Consider the following 25,255-nt stretch of genomic DNA (forward strand, 5'->3'; position numbering starts at 1 on the left):
TTTTCACTCCTGATGGTTTATTTTGTTAAAACTATTTTTTACCATCAGTTGTTTTCTGTATCGTGGGATTTGTCCATTGTGGCTTGTACTATTCCTACAGAAGTTAAAAAAGTTGTCTTCTAGGCATCTTTTGAGTAAAATAAGAATAATATCTGCCCATAGAAAATTTTGGGGAGCACTCATAAATGATGCATTCTTTGGCTGAATGAATGAGATTTTAATCAAGTTGAAGATACTTACAAGAAGAATTGTGACTGAGCTTTAAAGATCTTTGTGAGCTAATATTAGAGCTATCTTATGCTTTTCAACTCCTTCCCTATGTTTCAGTTCCTTAATTGTTAATAGTACTGGATCCTGCCAAAGCTCTTTTATTCTCAGCTGTGAGGGTTGTGTGCTGCATTATGGAATACAGAACATGTCACTGTTGCTATAATGAGTTCTCCTATGGCCTGGGTACATGAGGGGCAGGGTTGGTTTTGTCTCTAGGACTGTATCCTGTGTACATTTTAACACTAAATCAGTGTGCTTATCTATTTTAAAGAAATGATCTTTGATCAGCATCTTTAGCTGCTTGCATAAACTCTTACTGTCAAAGATGAAGCTGCCGTCTTAAAGAATAGTAGGTTGTGGAATTTGCACTGTAAGTGGTTGTGCAGAGGCTTTTCTGAAGTCAGCTTTAATGATTTTTTTATTAAATGTGGCATCATACACTGTTATTTTATTCCCACTTACTAAAATGTATAGAACATTATGAATAAGTTTATTCATTGTTTATGATGATTAAGAACTTTCTCTTTCCTTTTTCCTCCCATCCCACTTTGTTTCCTGATTTAGGTCATAGTGTGAGGAATATTCAAGCATTTTCTGTCCTCCAGAATGCATTTTTGAGAGCAAAAACCAACTATCTAGCACAAATCATCCTTGATGCCATCACGAATATTTACATGGCGGACAATGCCAACTACTTCATTTTGGAATCGCAGCACACTTTGTCTCAGTTTGCAGAGAAAATTCCTAAACTTCCAGAAGTGCAGACCAAATACTTTGAGATGCTGGAATTGGTTGTCTTCAGCTTGAATTACATACCCTGTAAAGAACTGATCAGTGTGAGCATCCTTTTAAAATCCAGCACTTCTTTTCAGTGTAGCATCATTGCCATGAAGACACTCCTGAAGTTCACCCGTCATGACTACATCTTTAAGGATGTCTTCAGGGAAGTGGGACTTCTGGAGGTGATGGTAAATCTTCTTCATAAATATGCAGCCCTTTTGAAAGATCCCACTCAGGCACTGAATGATCAAGGTAGCGTGTCATTTTCCATTTTTCTAATAGTTGTCTTTTTTGGCTGGAAATAGTGGAGTCTAACATTTAGGAGAAATGAGAGAGTCTGAACATGTACCTCGCGGGCTGAATTCTGCTGAGGACTGCTCTGCCATCTTAAAAGCTCACTGGAATTGCTTCTCTCAGTTTCTTGAGAGAAGCTCGAGGCTAACTTTAATGAATGATGCTGTATGAATGCAAAGCAGTAGGAGCTCATATTTTCCTTTTTAAATGTTTTTTTGATGTACTGGTTCAATATTAGTTACTTAATGTGAAGAAAGTAAAGGGGCAATACATAGCATCAATATTCTTCCTAACAAAAGGTACTTTGTACCTTCGTGTTTAGCCCCAGCCTTGAAAAAATACAATAGAGTGCCTATCTGAGCTCTTAATAGGAGACTTTTTTATAAGCTGGGTCTAAATTTTTCTAAGCATTAAAAAAATGTAAATTAAGATCAGTTATCTGCAGACTTGAACATCCCAGATAAGCTGCACACACCTGCTAGGCCTGCAGAGCAGGCTCTGCCATGTGCCGTAGGAGCATACATGTACACACAGAGAATTTCTTTTTACATTCTTTATTCAAACTGCAATTGAGCTTGTGTGCATCAGTGACACTTGCTTTTTAACCACAACTGCTTGATGTTTCACCTGGGTTTAATTGTATGAAGCTTCATTAGTGAGTGGTAGCTGTAGGTTAGAGTTAGAAAGCTTTGTTGCCAGTAACTCAGTTGAAAAACACATCAGTTCTCATGTCCCTGTAAATAAAAGGATGAAGCTGTCATCTAATTAGGGTGCTACCTGGGTGCACATGTCCTTGTGTTGGGGTTTACTTTTTATTAGGGTAATTTAAAAAAAAACAAAACCCCACTGTTTTTTCTGGAGTGTTACTCTGTGTGTACTATGCCACTTGCAGTGTCGGTCTGTTACACCTGTTGAGTAATCAGCTGTAATTATGTGAGTGTCGTTTTGTGGGGTTTGTGTGGAATTTCTCTTTTCAAGTACTGAAAACTGAACAAGAACAGATGCAGTTAATTCTTCAACTATGGTGTTGTATTGTGGCTTGAAGAAATAATAGCTGCAGTGTCAGGCACTGTGGAGCTCACAGTGCTCAAAAACTTCTGCTTAAATTCTTGTCTTTATAAAATTAACTTTTCAAATGATTCATAGTTAAGCTTTCCCAGGAACGCATGTGTAGTCTAAATCTCAACTTGCTTTGGAAAAGGGGGGGCCTGCATGCTCTCTGGGGAAACAAAGAAAATAATAGCATGGTTGCAAAGTACCAAGAAGCATCTTTTAAAAGAGTGGTATTTTCTATGACTTTAGCATCTGAAAATATTTTTTTAGTAGATTCAAGAAACAGTTCATTTGAGGACCAAAAGCAGCTGGCTTTATTGGTTATGGAGACCCTGACAGTACTACTACAAGGATCAAACACAAATGCAGGTGAGTAGGGAGATTTTTGTCAAAATAGGTATAAAAAAGTAACTCAGAAAATTATGTTTTGACTTTGTATCTTCAGCCCAGTATTCAAATACTCTGAACTACACTTTCTCTCTTGCCAAGTTTTCCCAGCAAAGAGAATAGACAGTGTAACCTGGAGGGCATAAAATAAAGGAGAACAAGAGTGTTTAACTTGAGTTTCTTTGCTATTGTTTATTTGAAGGCAACCACCACACTCCATGACTCTTCAGCAGTTCTATAATAATTTTTAGTAGTGCTTGTAACACTGTTTGGATGTTTTAAAATTTAAACACGTAATTAGAAATGTAGTTCAGTGTTCACAGTGTCATATCTACTTGAAGTAATGCCTGTATCTTTAGTTAAAGATGTCTTTTCATTTTTAAAGAGTTACTCCCCGTCAGTATGTACAAATAGGGCTTCGTTACAATTGTCCTTTTCTAAATCAAGCATCTGTATATTAGTAGAGATGGAGGTTTCATTAACCAGGACTTAGTGGTTTTGAAACTGTGGTAGTGTCCACCTGCCTTGTGACAAATCCTTGGCTGCTGTTGGATGGCATTCCTGACCTCACCTAGGAAGCATCAATCAGCCATCAGGACCTCCTTGCTGCTTCTCAGGACTGAGTTAATCTCTGAGTATGCACTGGAGAAGCAACAGCAGGGAGTGTAAAAGACATCAGCACTTTGGGATGGTGCCACGGATGTTTTTCCTGAGGAATCTTGGAGAATTCAAGGGCCTCATTTCATCAGTAGCTCTCCCAGTTCAGGAGCAGGACAGAGCATACAGGAGGAGCTGAGAAACCATTCCTCAGAGAAGGGGTGCCTGCTGTCTGTACTGGGATGTGAGCCCAGTGGCACTGTATCCAGAGGCCAGCAGGGGTTACAGGTCATCACAGAGGCATAGATAGGCATGAAGCAGCCTTGCAGGGATCCATACCACATTCAGTGCTTGGTTTCTAATCTTAAACCAGCATCTGATAAGCTTTCCTGAGTATCACATAACTGCTAACTAAGTCTCAACAGGAAATTTGGGTGTCCAGGCCCACATAGGTTCACTGGATAGTTGAGAACCTGCACTGAGAGTAGAAGTATAAAATGTTACCCCAGTCTCTATGAAAACCTGACTACAAAGGAGATAGGATTTACCTGTGAAGGGCAAACTCACCTGTCTCAGGGTCTGAGGCCTCTGCTTTTGCACTGAATCCATATTTCATCCAAAGGACGTCAGAGAAAGCAGGAGACAGGAAATGGATAGTGGGATTAATATTTGTATGTATATGTTAGAGGGAATCAACTTGTTAATCCTGAACTTGGTCATTTAAACTGCTCTTTTAGTTTATAGTCACATGGAAAATGAACCTTTTGATGCAGTAATGCAGCATTGATCCATTTCCCCACTCAGTTTTCATCTTCAGTAATTAACATAGGGAAATGCTCTAGGTGCTGACACTGTACTAAACACACATTACATATGCCATGTATATTCTACTTTGGATTTTGTAATGTTTTCAGAATTGATTTCCATGTAATTTTTGGTTATTGCAGTAGTGAGTAAGCTTGAATAGCCATTATTTGACTTAATCTCTACAGAGATAGGTCTTGCCACACAAAATCTTCTGCAGAATCTTACAAATGATGTGGATAAACTGAATCACTTCTCAATCAGTGCTTCTGTCCAGAAACAGCTCAGTTATATTTTCAGTTCATATTGCACTTAGGTCACTACTAAATGTAAGATAAACTAAACCAGAACAGTGTATGGCCTTCACAAAACATGGAGGGTTTGGTACATTTTTTATTTCATCCCAAGACCCTTTGACCTCTAGCATGAAGAGATTAACTGCTGTTGGAGCAACAGAATTATTGAGGAAATTCTTAGAACTGACCTCTATCCTTGTACTCAATGCCTTTAGTGAAGAATATTGTCAGAAAACATTGAAGTTCTATTTTTATTTGTGTTAGGAGAGGAAAAATAGTAGTAAATCATTAAACATCCATAGAGCTAAAACTCTGCCTTTCAAACTGTAGAAATGAAAATAAACACCTCTGGTGTTGTTCTGTTGTCATTATTTGTCACTGGTTATGTTTTGCTTACTCTTAAAGCACTTATCCTCCCCCCCTCTTTCTGAGCAGGCATTTTCAGGGAGTTTGGTGGTGCCAGGTGTGTGCACAACATCGTGAAGTATCCGCAGTGCCGGCAGCACGCCCTGATGATCATCCAGCAGCTGGTGTTGTCACCCAGTGGAGAGGACGACATGGGCACCCTGCTGGGGCTGATGCACTCGGCCCCACCTACGGAACTGCAGCTGAAAACCGACATCCTGAGGGTAGGTGAAGGGTTGTTCTTCAGCACTCTTGCTCCTAAGGTGTGCTTCCAAGAGCGGAAACACTGACAAGGGCATTGGATTGAGCTGGATTGGGTGGATTGTGTTTAGGTACTGTATGTTGATTGTCTCTGGAGTTGAGATATGTACATCTGATCCATGGTTTTTATTTTCTTCCGTCTATCCATAGTAGGCTTCAGAAGTAGAGACAGAGGCTAGTGAGTGAGTATGCTTTTAGCATCATCAGCTGTAATCAGTCTCAGTGGATAGAAAATGAGGTGCTGCAGTTATGATAATTTTTCCTGGTGGGGTCTTATTCAGCTAAAAAAAATGGGAATACATGTGGAAAAAAAAGCAAGCCAGCAACATACATTTGTTTTCAGTGCTGGCTTGCATTTTCCTGTGGCGTCTTATTTTACCAATTTGTATCTATGAATGCTGAAATAATTAATATAAATGCAAATTGTAATGATCACGTAGAAGATAAAGCCAAAGAACTTGTTTGCTTAAACAAAATAGTGGAATAGTGGAAAAGGCTGGGAGTGGAGGAAGAGCAAGAAAATTTTTGTCTGTTTCCTGTTGTATTAGGTGTTTTGTTTGCTAATCTAGACCCACAATTTCTTCTCCGAGTAGCTAATGTTATTTTTGTAAATTGACAAAGTACTGTTTTGTTTTAAGGTAGAAAAGCTGAGGCAAATAGTAGAAAGCAAATGAGTCTTACTGAAAGAACTTAGAGACATCTAGGTTCATCTCTGTTCAAAGGAGCTGTAGTGTTTCTCTGGCAGGTGGTGAACAGCTTCATATTTTTCCAAAAGATAGAAAGGAAAACTCGTAATTATTCATTTACTGTGTTTTGTCTATCAAGGTATTCAGTAATTTTTGAGCATGTGTTATTCACAATACTTAAGGGGAGAGAAAAGATACTGCAGTTCCCCAGAGGATTTAACAGAAAATCAGGATTTCTGTCTCCCATGACCTGTTGTACTTGTCTTCCATTGGTGCTGTTCTCAGAAGTTTTGGTTATGGAACTGACAGTCCAGAACAGTGTGATGATATGTCTCTTACTGTTTGTTCAGGTTTGTCAGGAAAGGTGATGCTGCCTTCTGAGGAATGACAGTCTTGCTATTTCATTGCCCATCTTCTGAGTGCTTAAAAAAGCAGCCTGATTCTGAAGAAGTAAACTTTTGGTCATGGAAAATTCCCCATATTTTTCTGTGTCAATGATATTTTTCTGTTGTTTATGATGCTTTCTTTAGGGAGACTTTTTCTTCTATATTCTATATTCACCTGTGGGTCAAACTTCCCATGACAATTGTTCTTTTTGTTTGTTTTTGGTTGTGTGGAGCGGCTTCTCCACTCCCTGATTTCACAAATAATGAGTATTATTCTCTAGTACCTAAGTTCATGGAGTTTCTGCTGTTTTTACCATGGCCTTGCATTTATTAGTTCAGCAAGTAAGGTTTTTATCCACTTCGGTTTCTCTCTCAGGCTTATTTTTGAACAGAAACTCTTAAAATGAAGTCTCACTCAATTCAGAGATTTATAGAGGAAAGCTAAAAATAAGTGGGGTTATTTGGCTGATTTTTTGTTGCCTGGATTCACTAACTGAAGAGTTTTGTTGGAGTGCTGTTTAGGCTTCATCCGTGCCAGGTGCTTCTGCATTGTTGATTGCTGGGAGACTGTTAAGATGTTCCAAGGTTTAGATTTCTCATTGCTGCAAGAAGTCATTTGCCTGCTCTTGTTTGAAATTGTTTGTGAAGTGTGATGGCAGAGAAGATTCCTTTCTAACAGAGATATTCTCCACCTTGTCACCTGGGAATTTTGAGTTTCATTCTGGGCTTGGTCAAGTCTTTTCTGTTGGGAGGTTTCTTTATCTCCTTAATTTCTTATTTCTAAATTAGGGGCAATGTTCTACTTTTCCCCCTACTCTTTCTCTTTATTTGGTAAACTTTCGAGTATGGGCATTTTTGTAGTACGAAGTTCGGAGACTTCAGGCATTACCAAATTCTGACAAATGACATGAGGATTTTGCTAGCACAACAGTGTTTTGTGAACAAAAATGTTCCTACCTTTTTCCAAGCTGTTTGTAATGCTGCTGCTTCTTGTTGTTGTTGTTCCCCTGTTTTGACTGTTTGTTTTGTCCACAGGCCCTACTGTTGGTGCTGAGAGAGAGTCACCGCACAAGAACTGTTTTTAGGAAGGTCGGTGGATTTGTGTACGTCACATCTTTACTCGTTGCCATGGAAAGATCTTTGTGCTCACCACCTAAGAATGGCTGGGAAAAAGTAAACCAGAACCAAGTGTTTGAACTGCTTCACACTGTGTTCTGCACATTGACTGCGGCAATGCGCTACGAGCCAGCCAACTCTCACTTCTTCAAGACAGAGATCCAGTATGAAAAACTGGCAGATGCTGTTCGATTACTTGGCTGCTTCTCAGACTTGAGGAAAATAAGTCCCTTGAATGTCTTCCCTTCAAATACACAACTGTTTCAAAGACTTTTGGATGATGACCTAATATCCCTGGATTCTGTGTCACCTACTCTAAGACACTGCAGCAAACTTTTTATTTACCTCTACAAGGTAGCAACAGATTCTTTTGACAGGTATGAACTTCACTTTTTTTTTCTTCCTTTTCTTTCATCTTCTCTGCCTGTCCCATGCCAGTGTTCCCCAATATAGTTTTCTTCAAATACCTTCGTTGCAAGCTTTTGTATTTCCATTTTAATCTACTTTCTTTCTTCACCCCACTGAGAGGAATATGAGATGCCAACATCTGACGAAATAATGGCTTAGCTTGCTGGTGCTCTCCAGGGTATGCAGCGGTCTCTCTAATGTTGGATGTTTTTATCATGGCAGCAGTTAAGATAGAGATACCAGTTCATGGTTGTATTTGATGTGTTGAAGCAACCTGTTGGTTGATAGGCTGACAGATTGCATTATCATCATTAGAACTGCTAGTTTTTTATGCTTTTATTAAGTGAAATGAAAATTTGGTTGTTGAATGTCATGTCTTTACTTCATGTTTCCTTTGATACGGAGCTTTAAAGTAAGTGATTAAATAATACCATGATTAATTTAGAATCATAAAATCATTTAGGTTGGAAAATACTCTTAAGATCAGGTCCAACTGTAAATCTGGCACTACCGAGTCCACCACTAAACCATGTCCCTGAGTGCCACATATACATGTCTTTTAAAGACCTCAACCACCTCCCTGGCCTGTTCCAGTGCTTGATAATTCTTTTGGTGAAGAAATTTTTCCAAATACCAAATCTGAACCTCCCCTAGTTCAACTTAAGGCCATATCCTCATGTCTTATCACTAGTTATTTGGGAGAAGAGGTGGACACTCCACTGCTATGACCATCTCTCAAGTACTTGCAGAGATTGATAAGGTCTTCCCTGTGCCTCCTTTTCTCCTTGCTAGCACATAAGACTGACATCTTGTTTTAGATGGATTTGCTTGTTCTTTAAGGTTATAGCTAGTCAGTAATTTACTGATTTTTAAATTTACCTGGGAGACACTCCCAGAGTTAAAACAACTAGAATTTAAATTATAATGAGACTCAAAATGAACAGAAATGTATTTTAAAGTTGGTTCAAAATGACAACAAAACTTTGCAAAGTACGTGTTGAAGATTGTCTTGTCTTAAAGTAGTTTTTGCCAACAATTTAAGGCACAAAGTATGAAACACAGACCTAAGCTTTGTATCTGGGACCTTGAATCTATTTTGCACCCCAGCCTTTAAATGCATGTGAGCCTGTTCTAATAAGATGGGCCATCTTGCCCCCAAAGCAGCAAATCTTAATGCTTTTCTCTTCTTTAAAGAAAATTTAAAAAAACCCCAAACCAACAAACAAAACCCCAACACATGTGTTCATGCACACTCTCTCACACTCTCTCACACTCTCTCACACTCTCTCACACTCTCTCACACTCTCTCACACTCTCTCACACTCTCTCTCACTCTCTCTCACTCTCTCTCACTCTCTCTCACTCTCTCTCACTCTCTCTCACTCTCTCACACTCTCTCACCAAAAAGTCAACTTCAGAAATCGTTTATTTGATCTCATTTTAATAATGAAAGCATTATTAAAGCATTCAGGTAGCAGGGAGGACAATTTGTATTAAGAATGTGTTAGTTGTACTGTGGAAGTTGACACTGGCTAACAGTAGAGAATGAGGAAACAGTGGGGGTAAGTAAATCCAGTGGTGATGTCTCTTAAGCTGCCTCACTAAGTTCCTTTTTTTTGGCTGTTGTTTTCAATGATTTTTCCTTCTTTAAATTTTCTATTAATCATTCATTATTGAATTTACATTGACTTTATTTCTTACCCCTGTTGGTTATACTTAATATACTGAAGCTTTACTTTCTCCTCTGAATTTCTGCTGTTGAGCATTGAAAGTCATTCTGCTTTGCTGGTATCAGTAACTCTCAGCAGAGCAATGAACAAGCAGTGCAGAGTCACACCACAAGACCTGTGCACACTTTCCATGTCCGTGCGTTCACCTGAAGCTGTTGTTCAGCTTGTCCTTTGTCATCCGTGTTGTTTCTGAAGGATGGATCCAAGAAACGATTTTATTGGTGCTTTTGTAAAACTAACAAGCTTATGGCCTCTGGTTTCTTCTCTAACCTCTCTGTCCTACCCCTGTCTGTTTTGTCTGTAGTCGTGCAGAACAGATCCCTCCTTGCCTGACAAATGAGACTTCTCTCCCCTCTCCTTGGGGTACGCCAGCTTTGTCCAGGAAAAGGTACCGACCCTTCAAAGAGAAGTTGATCTTACTTCCAATTTTTCTCTCTTGCTGTTGTGTGTCTTAGTTTTGGGGGGGGAGGGATGTCTTAAGTTGTCATTCTGAGGAGTGCATTTTCATTTGCGTGTTTACTAGATAAAAAAGTGTAAAGGCATGTTGCATAGTGAATCCTAGGCAGTGATGAGATTAGAGACATCTCCAGATTCCTATGGCACTTAAAGCTGGGCTAGTGTTTCAAAACCAAATAAAGCCTAGTATAAGAAATTATCTAAGGGAGGTATACATGACACTCTGAGGAGCAGTTCAAAGACATTCAGACTATGCTAGTAGATCAATGAATACAGCAGGATTTCTTTTTTCCTGACTGATTTTTAAAGAAAGCATATTTTTGGTGGAAGGTGAATGGCTTCTAAAGGTTCTCATTTGTTAGTAATTGCAGAGAATAAAAAGTAAAGAACGAACCTGTCAGTACTTGACTACCAAATGATGTAGAGACATGCTAAATTAAAAGGTTTGGAAAGAAAGCACAAATGGCTCAATTCAAAAATCCAAGCACCCACTTTCACTCCCAAGCTACAGTCTTTTCTTATAATGTGTCTGGTAGATTTTAATTATTTTTTAAAATAAAGGTTGCTGTCTGAAGAGTTACTTACAGGCTTGTGCAAATGCCAGAAAAATTTTTCCTGGAGTCCCCAGGGAAGGGAGCAGCCCTTCACTATCTAAAGATGCAGGTTAGGCAGAGATTTGCTTTTGAAAGCTAAAAAGGCATTTGAAAGACACAGGGTTATCTGAGATGCAGGTGCCATGTGTAGAAAATACGGTCGTTCTTGAGTGGTATACTGGTTAAGATACGCCATCAAGCTTCATGCTTGGAATGTAAAATATTTTGCAAAGGAAAACAACCAAAGATGCTTTTGGGAACTGGTTTGAAAGGAATGTTTAGAGGTTAGTAAAGAGAACCTTTTTTTTTTACTGAGTAATGTCATACCTTGGTATTCTACAGGGAGTGACTTGGGCAAGGGCACCTTCCCGGTAACCCAGAACCTCTTAGACTGTCATTTCCTTTCTTTTCTAACACTGACTTGTTTAAGAACAAACGTTATTGTTTACAGAGAAAAACCTTAGCTGCCAAAGTTTTTTCCCTGCCATTTGCTCTGAAGACACACGTAAGAAAACGGTGTTTCCTGTGGAGGCTCTTTACAGCTTCAGCCCTGGCATTAACCTCTAGTGTTACAGATTGCCCAGCCCTTTGCTACATTTTGCTGTTCTCCCAGGTGCACCTGGCAGGGCTGCTCAGGTTCACTGAATTACTCAAACACACAGATACGCAAAGGCTTGCAGCAGAACACAAGCAGTGCCTGCCAAACAGGCGCTGATTCCAGGCTGTGATGAGCAAGAGTGCCAGATGGGTAGCTGATGCAGCCTGGAAATTAAAATATAAATATAGCTATATATGAATAGATATGTTAGGCTTCCCTCGGTTTTTTTTTGCTTTCATTTTCAGTAAAGAAAATGCTTTACCCCGAGGTAAAGATTGGGTAGTTTAAAAAGTCATTATCCCTGTGGGGTGCTTTCAGCAATTCAGGTAAGCTCCAGTACAGTAATGTAGGTACTTGCTGGGGTTAAGTGCCTTTGAAATGGATTTTCACAAGCAAAATAGGCCTTTGGGTTGTAACAAATTGTTTAAGACTCAAAGCAAGAGTGGACAGAAAGAATGATCATGCTTGCCTGGGTGACTTTCAGATCCTTTTTGAAAAGCATGTTTTAAATAAAAAGATAGAACTAGGCTTTCCAAAAAGTCTGTTTGAACAGCTGTCTGCTTTCTCACAGCATCATGTTTGTCATTCCTAGTGAATTCAGTGCCAGTAGCTGCAATCTTTCTGCTTTCAATAAAAGCAGCTTGGGGTTTGTAGTCCAATATTATTTTTTTCTCCTCCTAAATGTCAGATACGGTCAGATTCTGTTGAAGTTGACTCTTCCCAGAGAAGTGTTTGCTCTTCTCTTACTGTTTTCTGTCTCCTTTGCTTTGCATCCCTGGGATCTCCCTTGTTGTTGTGGCCTGGTTTTCTGCCTTTTCACTTGTAAGACAGATGCCTGAGGGAGAGCTCTCTTGTTGTTCGGCTAAAAGAGCAAGCAGACACTGTGTACACAAATAATTCTTATAAATAAAAATAGTACAGTTCTGGTTTCTCATGCAGTCTAGAACAGTTTTGGATGCACTGATATGCTAATATTCTCTCTCAGACGTGTCTGTCACTTCTCAAAGCTGTATTTCCCTGAGGAGTGGTGCCCTCCAACTGTTACCCTTTGTGGAAGCAGAGTAGGTAGGACTCCCGCAGCACATTTGCTGGAATGGCAGTACATGGCTGTCCTCCCTGTTACCTGGAATGCATTGTTCTTCCACATCTGTGTAATTTGAATCAAGAATAACAGCTTCTTCAGCTCTTTGATTGTTGTAAATTTTGGCAGAACTAAGCATTCTGGTTTTTTTTTTTTAGGATATTTTGATCCTGACAGGGTAAAGTAGAGAACAGAATGTAGCTTTGACTTTGCAATATTTTTAGCCATGGCTTTTAAAAAGTTTGGATGGTGATCACTCTTGGAGAATGATATGCAGAGGGTTTATCTACAGTAAATCTAACTTATTTCTTTCCAGATCAAAATGCTGTTATAATTTTCTTCAAGAATTGTAGCTAATTATATAGCTAAAGTTGTATTAATTAGTTAATTTTTCATCAATTTTACTTTTTATTAAATTAGACAGATTAGACATACAGATTTATGTAATCTTGTGTACACTGCCTTTTTCCATTATCCACTGCTTTTCTTCTTCCTTAAAGGAGTCATATAAAGAACACAGAAGCATGGCTAAATTAATTTATTGCAAGTTCCACCCTGACCCATAGACCTATAACATTTAATTAATATTTTGGCAAGATTTTGTAAGATCTGTTTTCTTTTATCTGTGTGGAGATATCTTTACAAACTGGTTTTTTCCTCTCATGTACTGATACAAGTACTCCTTATATGGAAAAACTAAAAATAGAAGGTATTTTAAAATTGTGTGAAAAACTTTCAATAATATATGCTTTAAGGACATAATTTTTCCTTAGACTGCTAACTGGAAGCCTAGTCTGGACTGTATTGCCTTTTCAGCTGTATGGAATGTTGCAGTCCAGGTGGTTTGAGACCAGGATCATATTTGTGTTTGTGACTCACACTGAGCAATGTTTTTGCTACGCTCTCACTGTTACTACCGTGTTATAACCTCACAATTTACTTAATGAAGTGAATGTGGTAGTGCATATCAGTGTGCTTAAAAGTAAAATTTGTACTTAAAAGTGGACGGAGCGTCTTAGGGAATGGAATTTCAGTAAACTGAAGAGAATTCTGAAATATAAATGGATATTTCGTTTTTTAATTGCATCCTGTATAACTTGCATTGAGGTGCTCAAGGTGACATTGGAAAGAAGCTGGAGTTTTCTCTTTCAGATAAAGAGCAGTGCTTTTAGGATGCATGAGAAACAGTTGCCTGTGTTTCAATCTCTGCAGTAAGGCAGGGCAGAGGCTTGAGATAACATCTCTGTGTGATAGTGTTACCAGTTGTTATGCTGTTTTTAATTCCATATATTTTTAAAAGAAACAATGAAGCCTTCCTTACCTGCCAGGTATTTCAATAGGTGGTGAGGCTGACAGAGAAGTTCAGAAAATTAGTGGCTAAGGGTTTGTAAAGAACACTAGAAAAATTCATTTAGGAAGATGTTTTTCTTAGTGGATGGTTTCAGTAGAATTGCCATATTATTTTCTGTTTGCTGTAAGCATTAGCTGAATGAGTAAAGTGTCAGTAATCTAATTTTTCTTTAAAAACTCTCTTGAACAGTACTCTTGGGTTGTTCAGGTGCCAAGTTTTTGCTGATCTGCCATAGAGCTTTTCAGTAGGAACCTTTTTATTGGAACATTATTTATTGAACCTGTTTTCCAGCCAGCACAAGAAGACTGTGCTGTACTTCCTATTGTCTGTCCTAGGCTGAATAATCCAGTGTCTCAGCCTTCCCCGACAGGTGTGTTTCTTGCTGGGGGATTGGGCTTGGTGTCTGTGTTTAGGGCAGAACTGTATTTGCAGCCTTCCTCATCTCCCATCTATGTCCTGTTTTTCCCAGGAGTAAAAGATTGCCTTGTTGGAAGTGTCTAAAGGGTGAGGCACAGCAAGTCTCTAAGTCTTAACTTGTGTAAGGGTTAGGGTTTGAATAAAATTTTTGTCACTGAGAACAGAAGAGAGGAAATGCCTCTTGGAACTGATTTGATAAGAAGAGACACTTTTTTTTTCTCTATTCACTTGTGAAACAGCAGACAACATGTGATGATCAAAAAAAGTTCTTACACAGAGTTTGTTCTATTTCTTCTTACAAATAATTGTATATGATAAATACTGTGGGAATATGGATGGTTTGTTTTGGGGTTTTTCTGGGTTTGTGGTTTTTTTTTTTGTTGTGGGGGTTTCTTGTGTGTTTTGTTTTTCTTTTTTTGTGGTGAGCATGAGTCTTTCAATCTCGCTTTTGCTTCTAAAGCACCATCTTGAAAGCATATGTTCAGTAAGCTGCTCATGCTGTTTGTGTGTTGAAACCCTTCCTGAAAGAAGAGTGGCATCAAGCTGGTATCCCCAAGAGTTTCAGTGAGGAACACATCTGCATTTCTCAGGACAAGTGGTTGCTTCTAAGTCAGTGTGTCAAAGCCTCTTTTCCCTGGATCAGACTAAAGCATCTTAATGTAAAAGCAAATTGGCGTAGCAGTCATGGGAGGACTTAGAACATACAAATTGCTGACATGAGTATACACAGAGAACACTTTTCCCCTAGGCTGATTAGAGATTGCTGAGAGTTTTGTGATAGCACATTTCATAATCAGTTGTTAATGAAAAGTAAATGGGGAGAAATGTATTCAAAGAACAGGAGCAGTGGTAGGTTGCTTACTGCCATTGCTGTCTGCTGCCACTGCAACTAGAAAAAAAAGAGGGAAGCAATAAAAACAACCTCTAAAGTTCTTCAAACCACATAGCACCTGGGGAAGACACTTCCAAGTTCAAGAAGAGTTGAGAAATTGAGACCTTTCCAGGCTCTCTTTAGGGAAACATGCCCAACAGGTTTGAGAAGAGGAGCACTTGGTCTGTCTCACTGAGGGAAGAGAAAGGAAAAGGGAGTAACATCTATAGGCCAGTACAATTTTACAGCTGTTTGAAAAATGCAGAGCTCATAATAGCTGGGTGTTGTAACCATGGGATGTTTTCTGTCCTGCAGGCACGCATATCATTCTGTTTCTACACCTCCTGTTTGCCCTCAGAAAAACACAGCTGATGTGAAACTCCAAACAGGACCCACGTCCATACAAAGCTCTGATGCAGTCATTATTCATCCTGGTGCTATGCTTGCAATGCTGGATCTTCTGGCCTCTGTTGGATCAGCTACACACCCAGAGGTAGGGAAAAAAATCTGCGGTCTGAAGCTTTGTGAGTGACTGGGAAAAAGGATGGCTGTGGGAAATAGGAAAGCTGATGATGTCCTCTCATTTTGTGCTGAAAAACTAACATATTTCACAGATTATTTGAGTTGAATAACTGGTGGCATAAAGGTCTGACAGGAATTGCGTTATTTCATAAGCCTTCTTTTGTTTATCTCTTTCAAAGTCTTGGTAGTAATGTAAATTTAAAGAAAGGTCTGAAGTGGCCATCAGATAAGTTTCCAAGCACTGTGATTAATTCATGTTTTCCCTGATGTATCAGGTGTTAATGCACAGTAGGAGGAGGACACAGGACTGAACATTATAGCTCAGGCTACACACACTGTTTGAAGTAGCTGGAATGTGTTCTAGTTCCAAAATTGTACTGACTGCTTTGTACAATTTCCAACCCAAAATGTCTACTGGTACTTTGTATATGAAGGATTTGTTGGACATTTTTGGAAGTTGCATAAGTACTTTTTGTTTGACATGTCTTCCTTACTAGATTCCTCTTTCTTCGTCTCTACTGGTGATGAGTGTGGTGACTTGTGGTGCCTTTGTGTCTTCAGGACATAAATTTGACAATTATGTTGCATATGTCTTCAGTTTTGTAGAGGTTATGATGATGACAGGGAGCAGAATGAAGCCCCTGCAATCCAAGGGGAGGTAGTTAACAACCTGATACACCACTTAAACACTCACAAGTCTGTAGGGCTGATGGGATCTGCCCGAGGGTGCTGAGGGAGCTGGTGGAAGTGCTCACTTGAGCCACTTTCCATCATTTACCAGCAGTCCTGGCTAATCAGGAAGATTCTAATTGGCTGGAGATTAGCCAGGGTGATGCCCATCTACAAGACTGGCCAGGAGAATCAGGGGAACCATAGGCCCCTCAGTCTGACGCCAGTGCTGGGGAAGGCTATGGAGCAGACCATGACACATCCCATGATGCAGCACGTACAGAACAGTTGTTCACAACAGTACACCTCAGGCCCAGCCAGCATGGCTTTATGAAAGGCAGGTCCTGCTTGACCAGCCTGGTCTCCTGTAACAAGGTGACCCTCTTGGTTATGAGGGAAAGACTGTGGATGTTGTTTGCCTGGACATTAGTAACTGGTTTGACCTTGATGCCATTTCCCACCACATTCTCCTGGAGAAACTGGCTGCTCATGGCTTGAGTGGGTGGATTCTTTGCTAAGTTAAAAACTGGTTGGGTGGCTGGGCTCAGAGTGGTGCTGAATGGAGTTACACCCATCTGGCAGATGGTGACCAGTGGTGTTCCCCAGGGTGTGTTCCTTGGTGGTGTTCCTCAGAACTGAGGCCAGTTCTGTTTAGTATCTTTATTGATGATCTGAACAAAGGAATCAAGTACACCCTCAGTTTGTGGATGGCACTAAGTTCAGCCAGAGTGTTGATCTGCTGGAGGGCAGGAAGGCTCTGCAGAGGGATCTGGGCAGCCTGGATTGATGGGCTGAGGGCAGTTGTGTGAGGTTCAACAAGGCCAAGTGCTGAGCCCTGCTCTTGGGTCGCAACATTCCCAGGCAGTGCTACAGGCTGGGGAGAGAGTGGCTGGAAAAGGATCTGGGGGTGCTGGTCTACAGTATGAGCCAGCTGTGCCCAGGTGGCCGAGAAGGCCAGTGGCATCCCGGCCTGCATCAGCAATAGTGTGGCCAGCAGGACCAGGGCAGGGATCATCCCCCTGTACTCAGCACTGATGAGGCCACACCCCAAATCCTGTGTCCAGTTCTGGGCCTCTCACTACAAGAAAGACATTGAGGTGCTGGAGTGTGTCCAGAGAGAGACAGAGGAGTTGAGGAAGGGTTTGGAGCACAAGTCCTGTGAGTGGCAGCTGAGGGAGCTGGGGGTGTTTAGCCTGGAGAAAAGGAGGCTCAAGGGGGTTCCTTATCTCTCTCTATAACTACCTGAAAGGGGGTTGTAGTGAGGTGAGGGGAAGTCTCAACAAGTCAAACAAGTGATAGGGCGAGAGGAAATGGTGTCAAGTTGTGCCAGGTGAAGTTTAGGTTGGATATTAGGAAAAATGTCTTCATCAAAAGGGTGCACGGGCTTCCCAGGGCAATATTTGAGTCACCAGGCCTGGAGGTCTTAAAAAGGCATGTAGATGTGGCACTTGGGGGCATGGTTTAGTGGTGGGCTAGGCCATGCTGGGTTAAGAGTTCAACTCAGTGATCTTAAAGGTCTTTTCCAACCTAAATGATTATGTTTCTGTGTTGAGTTACTAGGAGAAGCTTAACAGTCACAAAAATCAAGAGTTCTTAGTTCTCTCTAAGCTGACTCTCTTTGCTGGTGAAAAGTAGAACTTAGTTTTTAGAACTAGTAAGAACCATTCTTACCTGAACAGTTCTGGTAATAACAGTTCTTAATGTAACTAATTACCCTTTTTTGTAGAGAGTATTTCTTCACACAGACATGTGCACACATGCACACCCTCAAACACACAAGTGCATACACATACATTTAAATATAGGTAATTTTCTGTATTTATTGCTAATGGTAGTTTCTTTTTCATTATTATGCATAAAGCCTTTCTTCTGTTTTCCTCCTCAAATTTGCACTTTCTCAAGCCGTGTGCTGTTCTCTTTTTCAGCACGCGCTGGATCTCCAGCTGGCGGTGGCCAACATCCTGCAGTCTCTGGTGCACACAGAGCGAAACCAGCAAGTCATGTGTGAAGCTGGGCTCCATGCACGACTTCTGCAAAGATGCAGCGCTGCCCTGGCAGATGAGGACCACTCCTTGCATCCACCGCTCCAAAGGATGTTTGAAAGGCTGGCCTCCCAGGCTCTGCAGCCCATGGTGTTGAGGTCAGAAGGATAGCCCTGAAGTTCATTTGGACTGAGCCCTGCAGCCTGTACTATTGTAAATGGCTGGCAGTGGTAGAGAGCTTTAGTGACCTGATGTGGTAGTGATAGCATAAGATCCCATTTTATTTCTCATCAAATAGATTGTCTCTTGACAGAGAGACTTTTTACCAGGGCCTGTAGTGACAGGACCAGTGCCATGGGTTTTAAACTGCAAGAGGCTGGCTTTAGATGAGATGTGAGGAAGACATTTCTTATAGTGAGGGAGGTGAGAGGTTGTCTAGAGAAATTGTGGATGCCCTATCATTGGAATTGCTCAAGGTCAGGTTAGACAGGGCTTTGAGCATCCTAGTGTTTAAGTGAAAGCTGTACCAGCCCACAGCAGAGGGCTTAGACTAGATGACCTTTAAAGGTCCCTTCCAACCCAAACCGTCCTAGGATTCTGTGATCTCAGCTGTAAGAAGGAATTTAATTGTATTATCTCCTATGGATCACTGGCTGGCTGACCTGCAGCCAGGACAGCTGCTGGGTTCACTTCAGTGACATGTAGCTGTGTCAGAAGGGATTCTGCAAGGAGCCCTCTTGCTAGTAGTCACATCACAGGGACTTAAGCTTCCCTGAGCATAGACACTGATAGCCTGGGTAGCTCTATAGAGAGATACTATAGTTATCTAGAGATACAAGTGTTGATAGCTGTGAAATGATTCCCCCAGCCAAATAGGACATACTGGTAAAACAAAGCTGAGGTCGCTTACTTCAGCCTGCGAGCTCTCCAGAAGAGTTCAGCTTGCTGAGCACACATCTTTGAGTGCCCTGATGTTCTCCTACAGGATGCAGCAGCCTCCTGCCAAATTTTTACATGAAGAGAAGGGAATTGGAAGCTTTATCAAAATTGTTTGATTATTTAAAATAGTGTCAACTTTTGAGAGCACGTGTGCAAACGTTAAATAGTTTTGAATGGATCAAATACGTTATGGATCATTATTATGCATTGGTTTATTTTATTGGTTAAAAGCTATGTTTGTTGCAAGCAATTACGGCCTTTTTAAAAAGTGCTATTAGATTTGGTACCATTATAGCCATATAAATAGAGAAAATAATTTCCAAATTTTTTTATTCTCTTTCTCAGGGAATTTTTACGCTTGGGAAATCCTTTGAATTGTGGAGCCTGGGACAAAAAGCTGTTGAAACAGTACCGAGTGCACAAACCCAGCTCACTGAGTTTTGAACCAGAAATGAGAAGTAGGTGCTGAAGTGCTAAAAATGTGTATAAAGAATGTTTCACTGATACTCCCCAATTGTATACCTATTTAAAATTTTTAGATAGGCGTCTATAAAAACCTGACTTTACCCCAGCTTTGTATGAATGTGAAATTGTCAGAACAGTTTGACATCATCAGAAAAGTTCTAAAGCCAGAGGGAATGTAGTACTTATATTGAATATATATCCAGCAAGGTAATTATAGGTCTTTATTTTAGGAATAGTAACTGTTAAATATGGTAGTAGTTTGTTTTTAAGTCTTGAATAGGTTTTGCATTTGTAGTTATTTGACATTATTTTTTCTCAGCTACTTTCATTTGCATGTATAATAATATATCATTGTATCTGTGTAGTATCTCTCATGGCTTCAGTAAGAAGTCAGGTAAAATAACTGTGCTATCTTCTGTTATTATCCATGAGTTGTAGAGCTTGGGAGTGGCTATTCATGTAGTATAGGAGAGTCTCAGTAAATTATAATACAAAGAAATTATTGAAAAGTTTCCAAAGCATAAGATATTTATTTGTATGTGTCAGCTTGGTCATTGTATCACCGGCTGTAACACAAAGTTAAAAAGTACCTTAGTTTTTAAATAATGAAATAAATAAACAAAATAAACTAACTACATTTCTGTTATATTATCATGTTCAGTATATTTTAAAAGAAGGGAGAAGAAGAGATTCAATGTATCTCTTGACCAGTTTTGCTTTATTTATTTTTTTATATATATATATATTTGCATTAGGGTATTATCACTCGGAAAAATAAACAATGAAAATTGTGAAAATGTGAGACTGGAAAGATTGTAGCCTAGGAAAGAGAATGCAAAGCTACCTTCTGAATACCACAAGTTATGTTAAATTGCCTAAGCTAACTGATCCATTCTGCTTATTGAGAGCTCTGAGACTTCTTGCTCAGAGTTACTTCATCTGAAAAACACGAAGCAGAGTTTTTCCTGCCTGTTAAGTCAGGTAGCAGGAATGCATCTGAAGAGGAGCCTCTGCAAAAAGGACACTGTGCTGACATTAGGTAATGGGACAGCCTCTTGGCTTTACCACAAACTTTCCGTAGTGTGTTGTGCAAGATGCTCATCTTTCTGCCTGGGCTGAGCATTTTTATAATCAAAGCAATGCTGCCCACTCATTATCTTCTGAGAGGCTGAGCTAGCTGATGATGACTGACCATCCAGCTATTCCACTGGACTTGGAAGGTCCAAATAAACAGCCTGAAAATGCCTCCCTTTTGCAATGCCATGTTGTTTCTTGACTTCTCCTGTAGATAGCATGGTCACTTCCATGGAGGGTCTGGGTCCTGACAGCGTTTTCGGCGTGCACGAGGACAGCCACTATCGGATAAGCAAGAGCCTGCTCAAGCCAGCAGAAGGGAGCACAGTGCCCCTGACGAGAGTCAAGTGTTTGGTCTCCATGACAACCCCACATGATATCAGGCTTCACGGATCATCGGTGACGCCGGCGTTCATCGAGTTTGACACGTCTTTGGAAGGGTTTGGGTAAGGTCCTGCAGTGCTCTCTAAGTAGCATGGGGCATAGTGCAGTGTTTGCTTACTTTCCTTTTTTCCAAAGGAATGCTTGTAATTTTTAATAGACTGTTTGACAGTGAGGAACAAATGAACTCTTTAAAGAAGAGAAAGGAATGCTGCAAGTCACATAAATTTCCACTCTCTCATTCATTAATACCTCGATAAAAAATGCTTGCTTGCCGTGTGTGAAAGTAAATAAAATATGTATCATTGATAGAACCCTCTCAGTTCCAGGTTTCATATCCCTTATAAAATGAAGGAATGCCAACATACCCTTGAAGGGTTGCTGGGATTTTTATATGACATTTGCATGGTCCTGATGTTCTGAGACCCACTTAAAATGGCTGAAGAATGTGAAAATGTGAAAGTGGGCAAATCAGAAATACAAATAAAACAGACAAGGCAGCTATGATGAGTTCAAATAACTGAAAAAAAACCCAGTATTGCTAACTGGAGGCATAGCCTGGATATCACGCTTAGCTCATTTTTTTCTTTTAGCACCCAGTATCACTTATTGTTTTTCTCTAACTAAACACCTGCTGAGTGAGGCACTTTATGAGGATCATGTAATATGATTTGACTGTTCAGAAGATGAAAACATTACACCATTCTCAGCATCTGTTTAAGGAAAATGTTTTGTCTTTTTGGTTATAAAAATGGACTAGAAAAACATTGATACTTGGGGGCTCTACTGCTCTGCATTCTCTTTTCAGTTCTGCAAAGCAAGGATGCAGCTCCCATTTTCCATCCAGTCTTCATATCCAATACAGTCAGAGACAGACTTTTTTTTTGAAAACGAATGTTACTCTAAGCTCTGTTCTACATCCTTCATAAGAGAAAAGGAAAGAAAATTCTTTAGATCTATGAACTTGAAATAGGCTGGCAAAATGAATTGTCACTGTTTTTGCTTCAGGAGATTTGTGGGTGCTGGTAACATGTCCAGAAGTAACTCATATCATGCAGCTGTGAATTCCTGGAATTTCAGCAAGTCACCTAAGAAGGCTTCTATTATAAATTCTTAAAAAATCTAATACCTTTTCTCCTTGTAATGATTTCCGTTGTGTCCACAGCATCAGTGACTCTTGTAAGGACCAAACATAGCTAAGTTGGTGGAATGTGATGTTAGTGTGAGAGCATACTTCTGAAGATAAGAACAACATAGTTTGCAGTTGCCAGATCCTTTGACTATTTATCTGATCCACTCTCCAAGGCTGGTGCAAGATACAGGTGCCCACAAGGGAGCATTCTGTGCTGTGGAGCCACATGGGCATAACTCTATACCTTTGCACCAAAGGCATACACTGCCAAAGCTCCTTTTGCTAGAGATAATTTAGACTCACAATGACCAATCTTGAGAATTAATTTCTGGTTTTCATTACTACATAAAGTCATGAAGTGTGTATGCTTATGGTATATTTTCCTAGGCCATGCTTTGTTTGTATTTGACTCCACTTCCATTGAGTTCCATAAACTCCAGTGTGTTACTGATCCTCTGTTTAACAGCTGCCTGTTCTTGCCAAGCCTGGCTCCCCACAATGCACCTACAAATAATGCTGTTACAACAGGACTCGTTGATGGTGCGGTTGTGAGTGGAATTGGAACTGGTGAGTACTCCAGTATGACTGGCAACAGTGCTTTGTGTCTGATGTTTAGTTCTCTTAGACTTCTTTGTTAAGGCAGTATGGTGTTGGACACTGTGCACTCACCATCAAGAACTTCTTGTGTCGTTTTTGTGTGTGTGTTTCTGTTGCCTGTTGCCTCCAAGACAGTGAAAAGCAATATGAAATATAAATGTGTGATTGCTTTAAAATGCAAAGCTTAAAGTAGAAGGTTAAATTGTAATCAACCAAGGTGTATGAATAGTAACCCAGGATGCATTAAGGAAAAAGTTGAGGTAGTGGTGTGTGGAGCATAAGAAATGTGTAATGAACTGTAATGCTGTACTTGAGACTTTGTTCTCCTGAATCCTAGACTGCATTTATTACAGGTGTAGTTGCACACACCATGACAAAAACCCCATCTAAATTGTTTGCTATCACTTTTACATGTTGTTGTAGGTTATTCACCCTACAGGAACCTGGTGTGCTGTGGGATTCCTTGAACATGGTCACTTAGTTAAAAAGGTTGTTAAGTCTGAAAACTAAGGTGAAGGTTTACTGCAGTAAGACAGAATTAGTGGGAGCATCCTAGGATGTTAAATGGAGTCAGATGTATGTGGTAGAGAGATATTCCCTCAACAGAGGCTTCTTCAGCATTTGAGAAAACACCTGCAATCAACTGAGCTGATATGAAAAAAAGGACAGGATCAAGTAGGAATCCTAAGTAGTACCTGCTGCAGCTGTGTAATGGGCTTTCTTCTTGTTTTTAGGTGAAAGGTTTTTCCCACCACCATCTGGTTTAAGCTACTCAACTTGGTTTTGTATTGAACATTTTAGTACACCTCCTAATAACCATCCCGTGAGACTCCTCACTGTAGTGCGGCGTGCGACCTCCTCGGAGCAGCATTATGTCTGCCTTGCCATTGTCCTCTCGGCAAAAGACCGCTCACTGATTGTTTCAACTAAGGAAGAATTGCTTCAGAATTATGGTAAGAGGTGTGCCACGTCATCAGCTAATGCTGACAATATTATAGGGATGCAACAGCAAAATTTATTGTAAACCCAGTATCCCAAAAAATTGTGTGTGCTGGACCTTTTGTTGCTACTTCACCAGTTCCTGAGGGGTTTTGACAATGGAAAAATGCAAAATGTAAACATTATTTTATTAAGGTTTTATAATTTCCAAAGAAGATTCAATGTCTATATATAAAGAAAAATTTCTGCCAAAACCCCAGCTATTATGTATTAGTGGGAGGGATTACATCATTGATTTTGAAAGGTCTTGCCTGTGATTTATCTTGTGTCATTCATTTTAGACATCATCTCTTGAAGTCTTGAGGTGCAAATTTTAACCGTCTTTGCTTTGAAGAAATTTAGAAATAGTAAACTAAAAGGTTTTGAAGGCTTTTTCAGTCTGGATAGTCCAGGTACTGGAGGGTTTTTTGAAGGCAGTCAGTCATTCATTTCATGTTTTAATGCTGTGGTCAGTTTTCAAAAACAGTTTGTATCTCCATTCAGGACCTCAAAGGAGGAATTACAGGAGCTGTGGGGAAGATCTAAGTGAAGCTGGTGACACCAGTAAATTTGCTAGAGAGAGCTATCAGTGCACTTAGGGACTTGAGGATGAGCTGTCTCCTGCCTTGTCCTTCATCAGAGCCTCCAAAAGTGGTTGGTTTAGACAGGCTGTTACACACTGGGTCTGTGGAGGAGCAGGGCAGCCTTCTGCATGTGTCACCAGACCAGCACAAATGGTTATCAAAAATCTATTCCTGCTTCTGTTCTTTACTTTTGAGTAGGCAGCACTAATAATTTATACAACTGTTATTAAAAAAACCTCCCACAAACAGCTAAGCGGACCGTTACCATGAAAATAAGGAATCATCTCTAAGCAGACATTCACATCATTAACTGCTGCAGTCTCTCTTAGTAGAAGTCAGGTTCAGAACATGAAGCTTGAGAGCTGAAAACTCATAGTATAAAGTATGAATTAAACCTCTTAAATTACAAAGATACTGACAGTGCTTTCTTTCTCAGAGGAACAAACTCTTAGAGAATGAGGCAAGTTTGTCTTCACACAAATTGCTTTAGCCTGCACTGGAGCTATAGTTATATGTTTTTAGTTTGTGAGCCCCTATAATCAAACTCCCTGAAAGAGATTGGATTTGAAAAGGCTTTGTCAGAGAAGATCTGAAGGTGTATGACTATAAAGACTGGTTTTTTATTGAACCAGGACACTTTGCTTCATTTCAGTGCTATCCTGTTGTGTCTAAATCATAGTTGGTGGTGTACTGTTGAGTGCTGAGCAGGTAGGGACCTGAAGAACTGAGATTGGAATTGCTGTGCACAACACAGGGATTGGAAGTGCTGACAGTCTCTTGTAAGAATAAATGGGGTGGTTTAAGTACCCTTCTTGTGAGCAAGAATTGTGCTCAAAGATACTTGGCTGAGAAAAAGGTCTTGAGATTATTTTTGTATCTGAACATTAGTTCTAAGTACTCTGCTTTTAACATTTTCCTTGTGCTACTTGAGTGCTCTCCTTGTGCAGGCAGCTGTTGTGGTAAGAGGATTAATGGTTTCTTTTCCTTCAGTATGGAAGAATGAAGAGGGATCTGAAAAGTTCATGGTTTCTGTTGAAACATTCCTTGGGTTTTTGGGGGTGCTTTTTATCCATTTTTTTTTTCTTTTTCCGT

At 40.0% G+C, this 25,255-nt stretch overlaps 1 protein-coding gene across 7 annotated transcripts in view; it reads left to right on the forward strand.

Annotated features, from left to right (window-relative positions):
- WDFY3 (WD repeat and FYVE domain containing 3) overlaps nucleotides 1–25,255 on the forward strand; it is a 153,594-nt gene that overhangs the window by 74,948 nt on the left and 53,391 nt on the right. For 5 of the 7 annotated variants that reach the window (XM_069012812.1, XM_069012814.1, XM_069012807.1 and 2 more), the window contains 11 exons: nucleotides 835–1,302; nucleotides 2,668–2,766; nucleotides 4,917–5,110; nucleotides 7,255–7,712; nucleotides 9,778–9,861; nucleotides 15,156–15,333; nucleotides 17,957–18,171; nucleotides 19,298–19,410; nucleotides 20,706–20,937; nucleotides 22,471–22,571; nucleotides 23,336–23,554. In XM_069012812.1, the coding sequence (XP_068868913.1) occupies nucleotides 835–1,302; nucleotides 2,668–2,766; nucleotides 4,917–5,110; nucleotides 7,255–7,712; nucleotides 9,778–9,861; nucleotides 15,156–15,333; nucleotides 17,957–18,171; nucleotides 19,298–19,410; nucleotides 20,706–20,937; nucleotides 22,471–22,571; nucleotides 23,336–23,554 (2,361 nt within the window). The remainder of the gene's footprint in view (nucleotides 1–834; nucleotides 1,303–2,667; nucleotides 2,767–4,916; nucleotides 5,111–7,254; nucleotides 7,713–9,777; nucleotides 9,862–15,155; nucleotides 15,334–17,956; nucleotides 18,172–19,297; nucleotides 19,411–20,705; nucleotides 20,938–22,470; nucleotides 22,572–23,335; nucleotides 23,555–25,255) is intronic. The other 2 variants (XM_069012808.1, XM_069012811.1) reach the window with 2 other exon arrangements.

Source organism: Aphelocoma coerulescens, chromosome 4 (assembly GCF_041296385.1).
Source record: "Aphelocoma coerulescens isolate FSJ_1873_10779 chromosome 4, UR_Acoe_1.0, whole genome shotgun sequence".
NCBI classification, from domain to species: domain Eukaryota; kingdom Metazoa; phylum Chordata; class Aves; order Passeriformes; family Corvidae; genus Aphelocoma; species Aphelocoma coerulescens.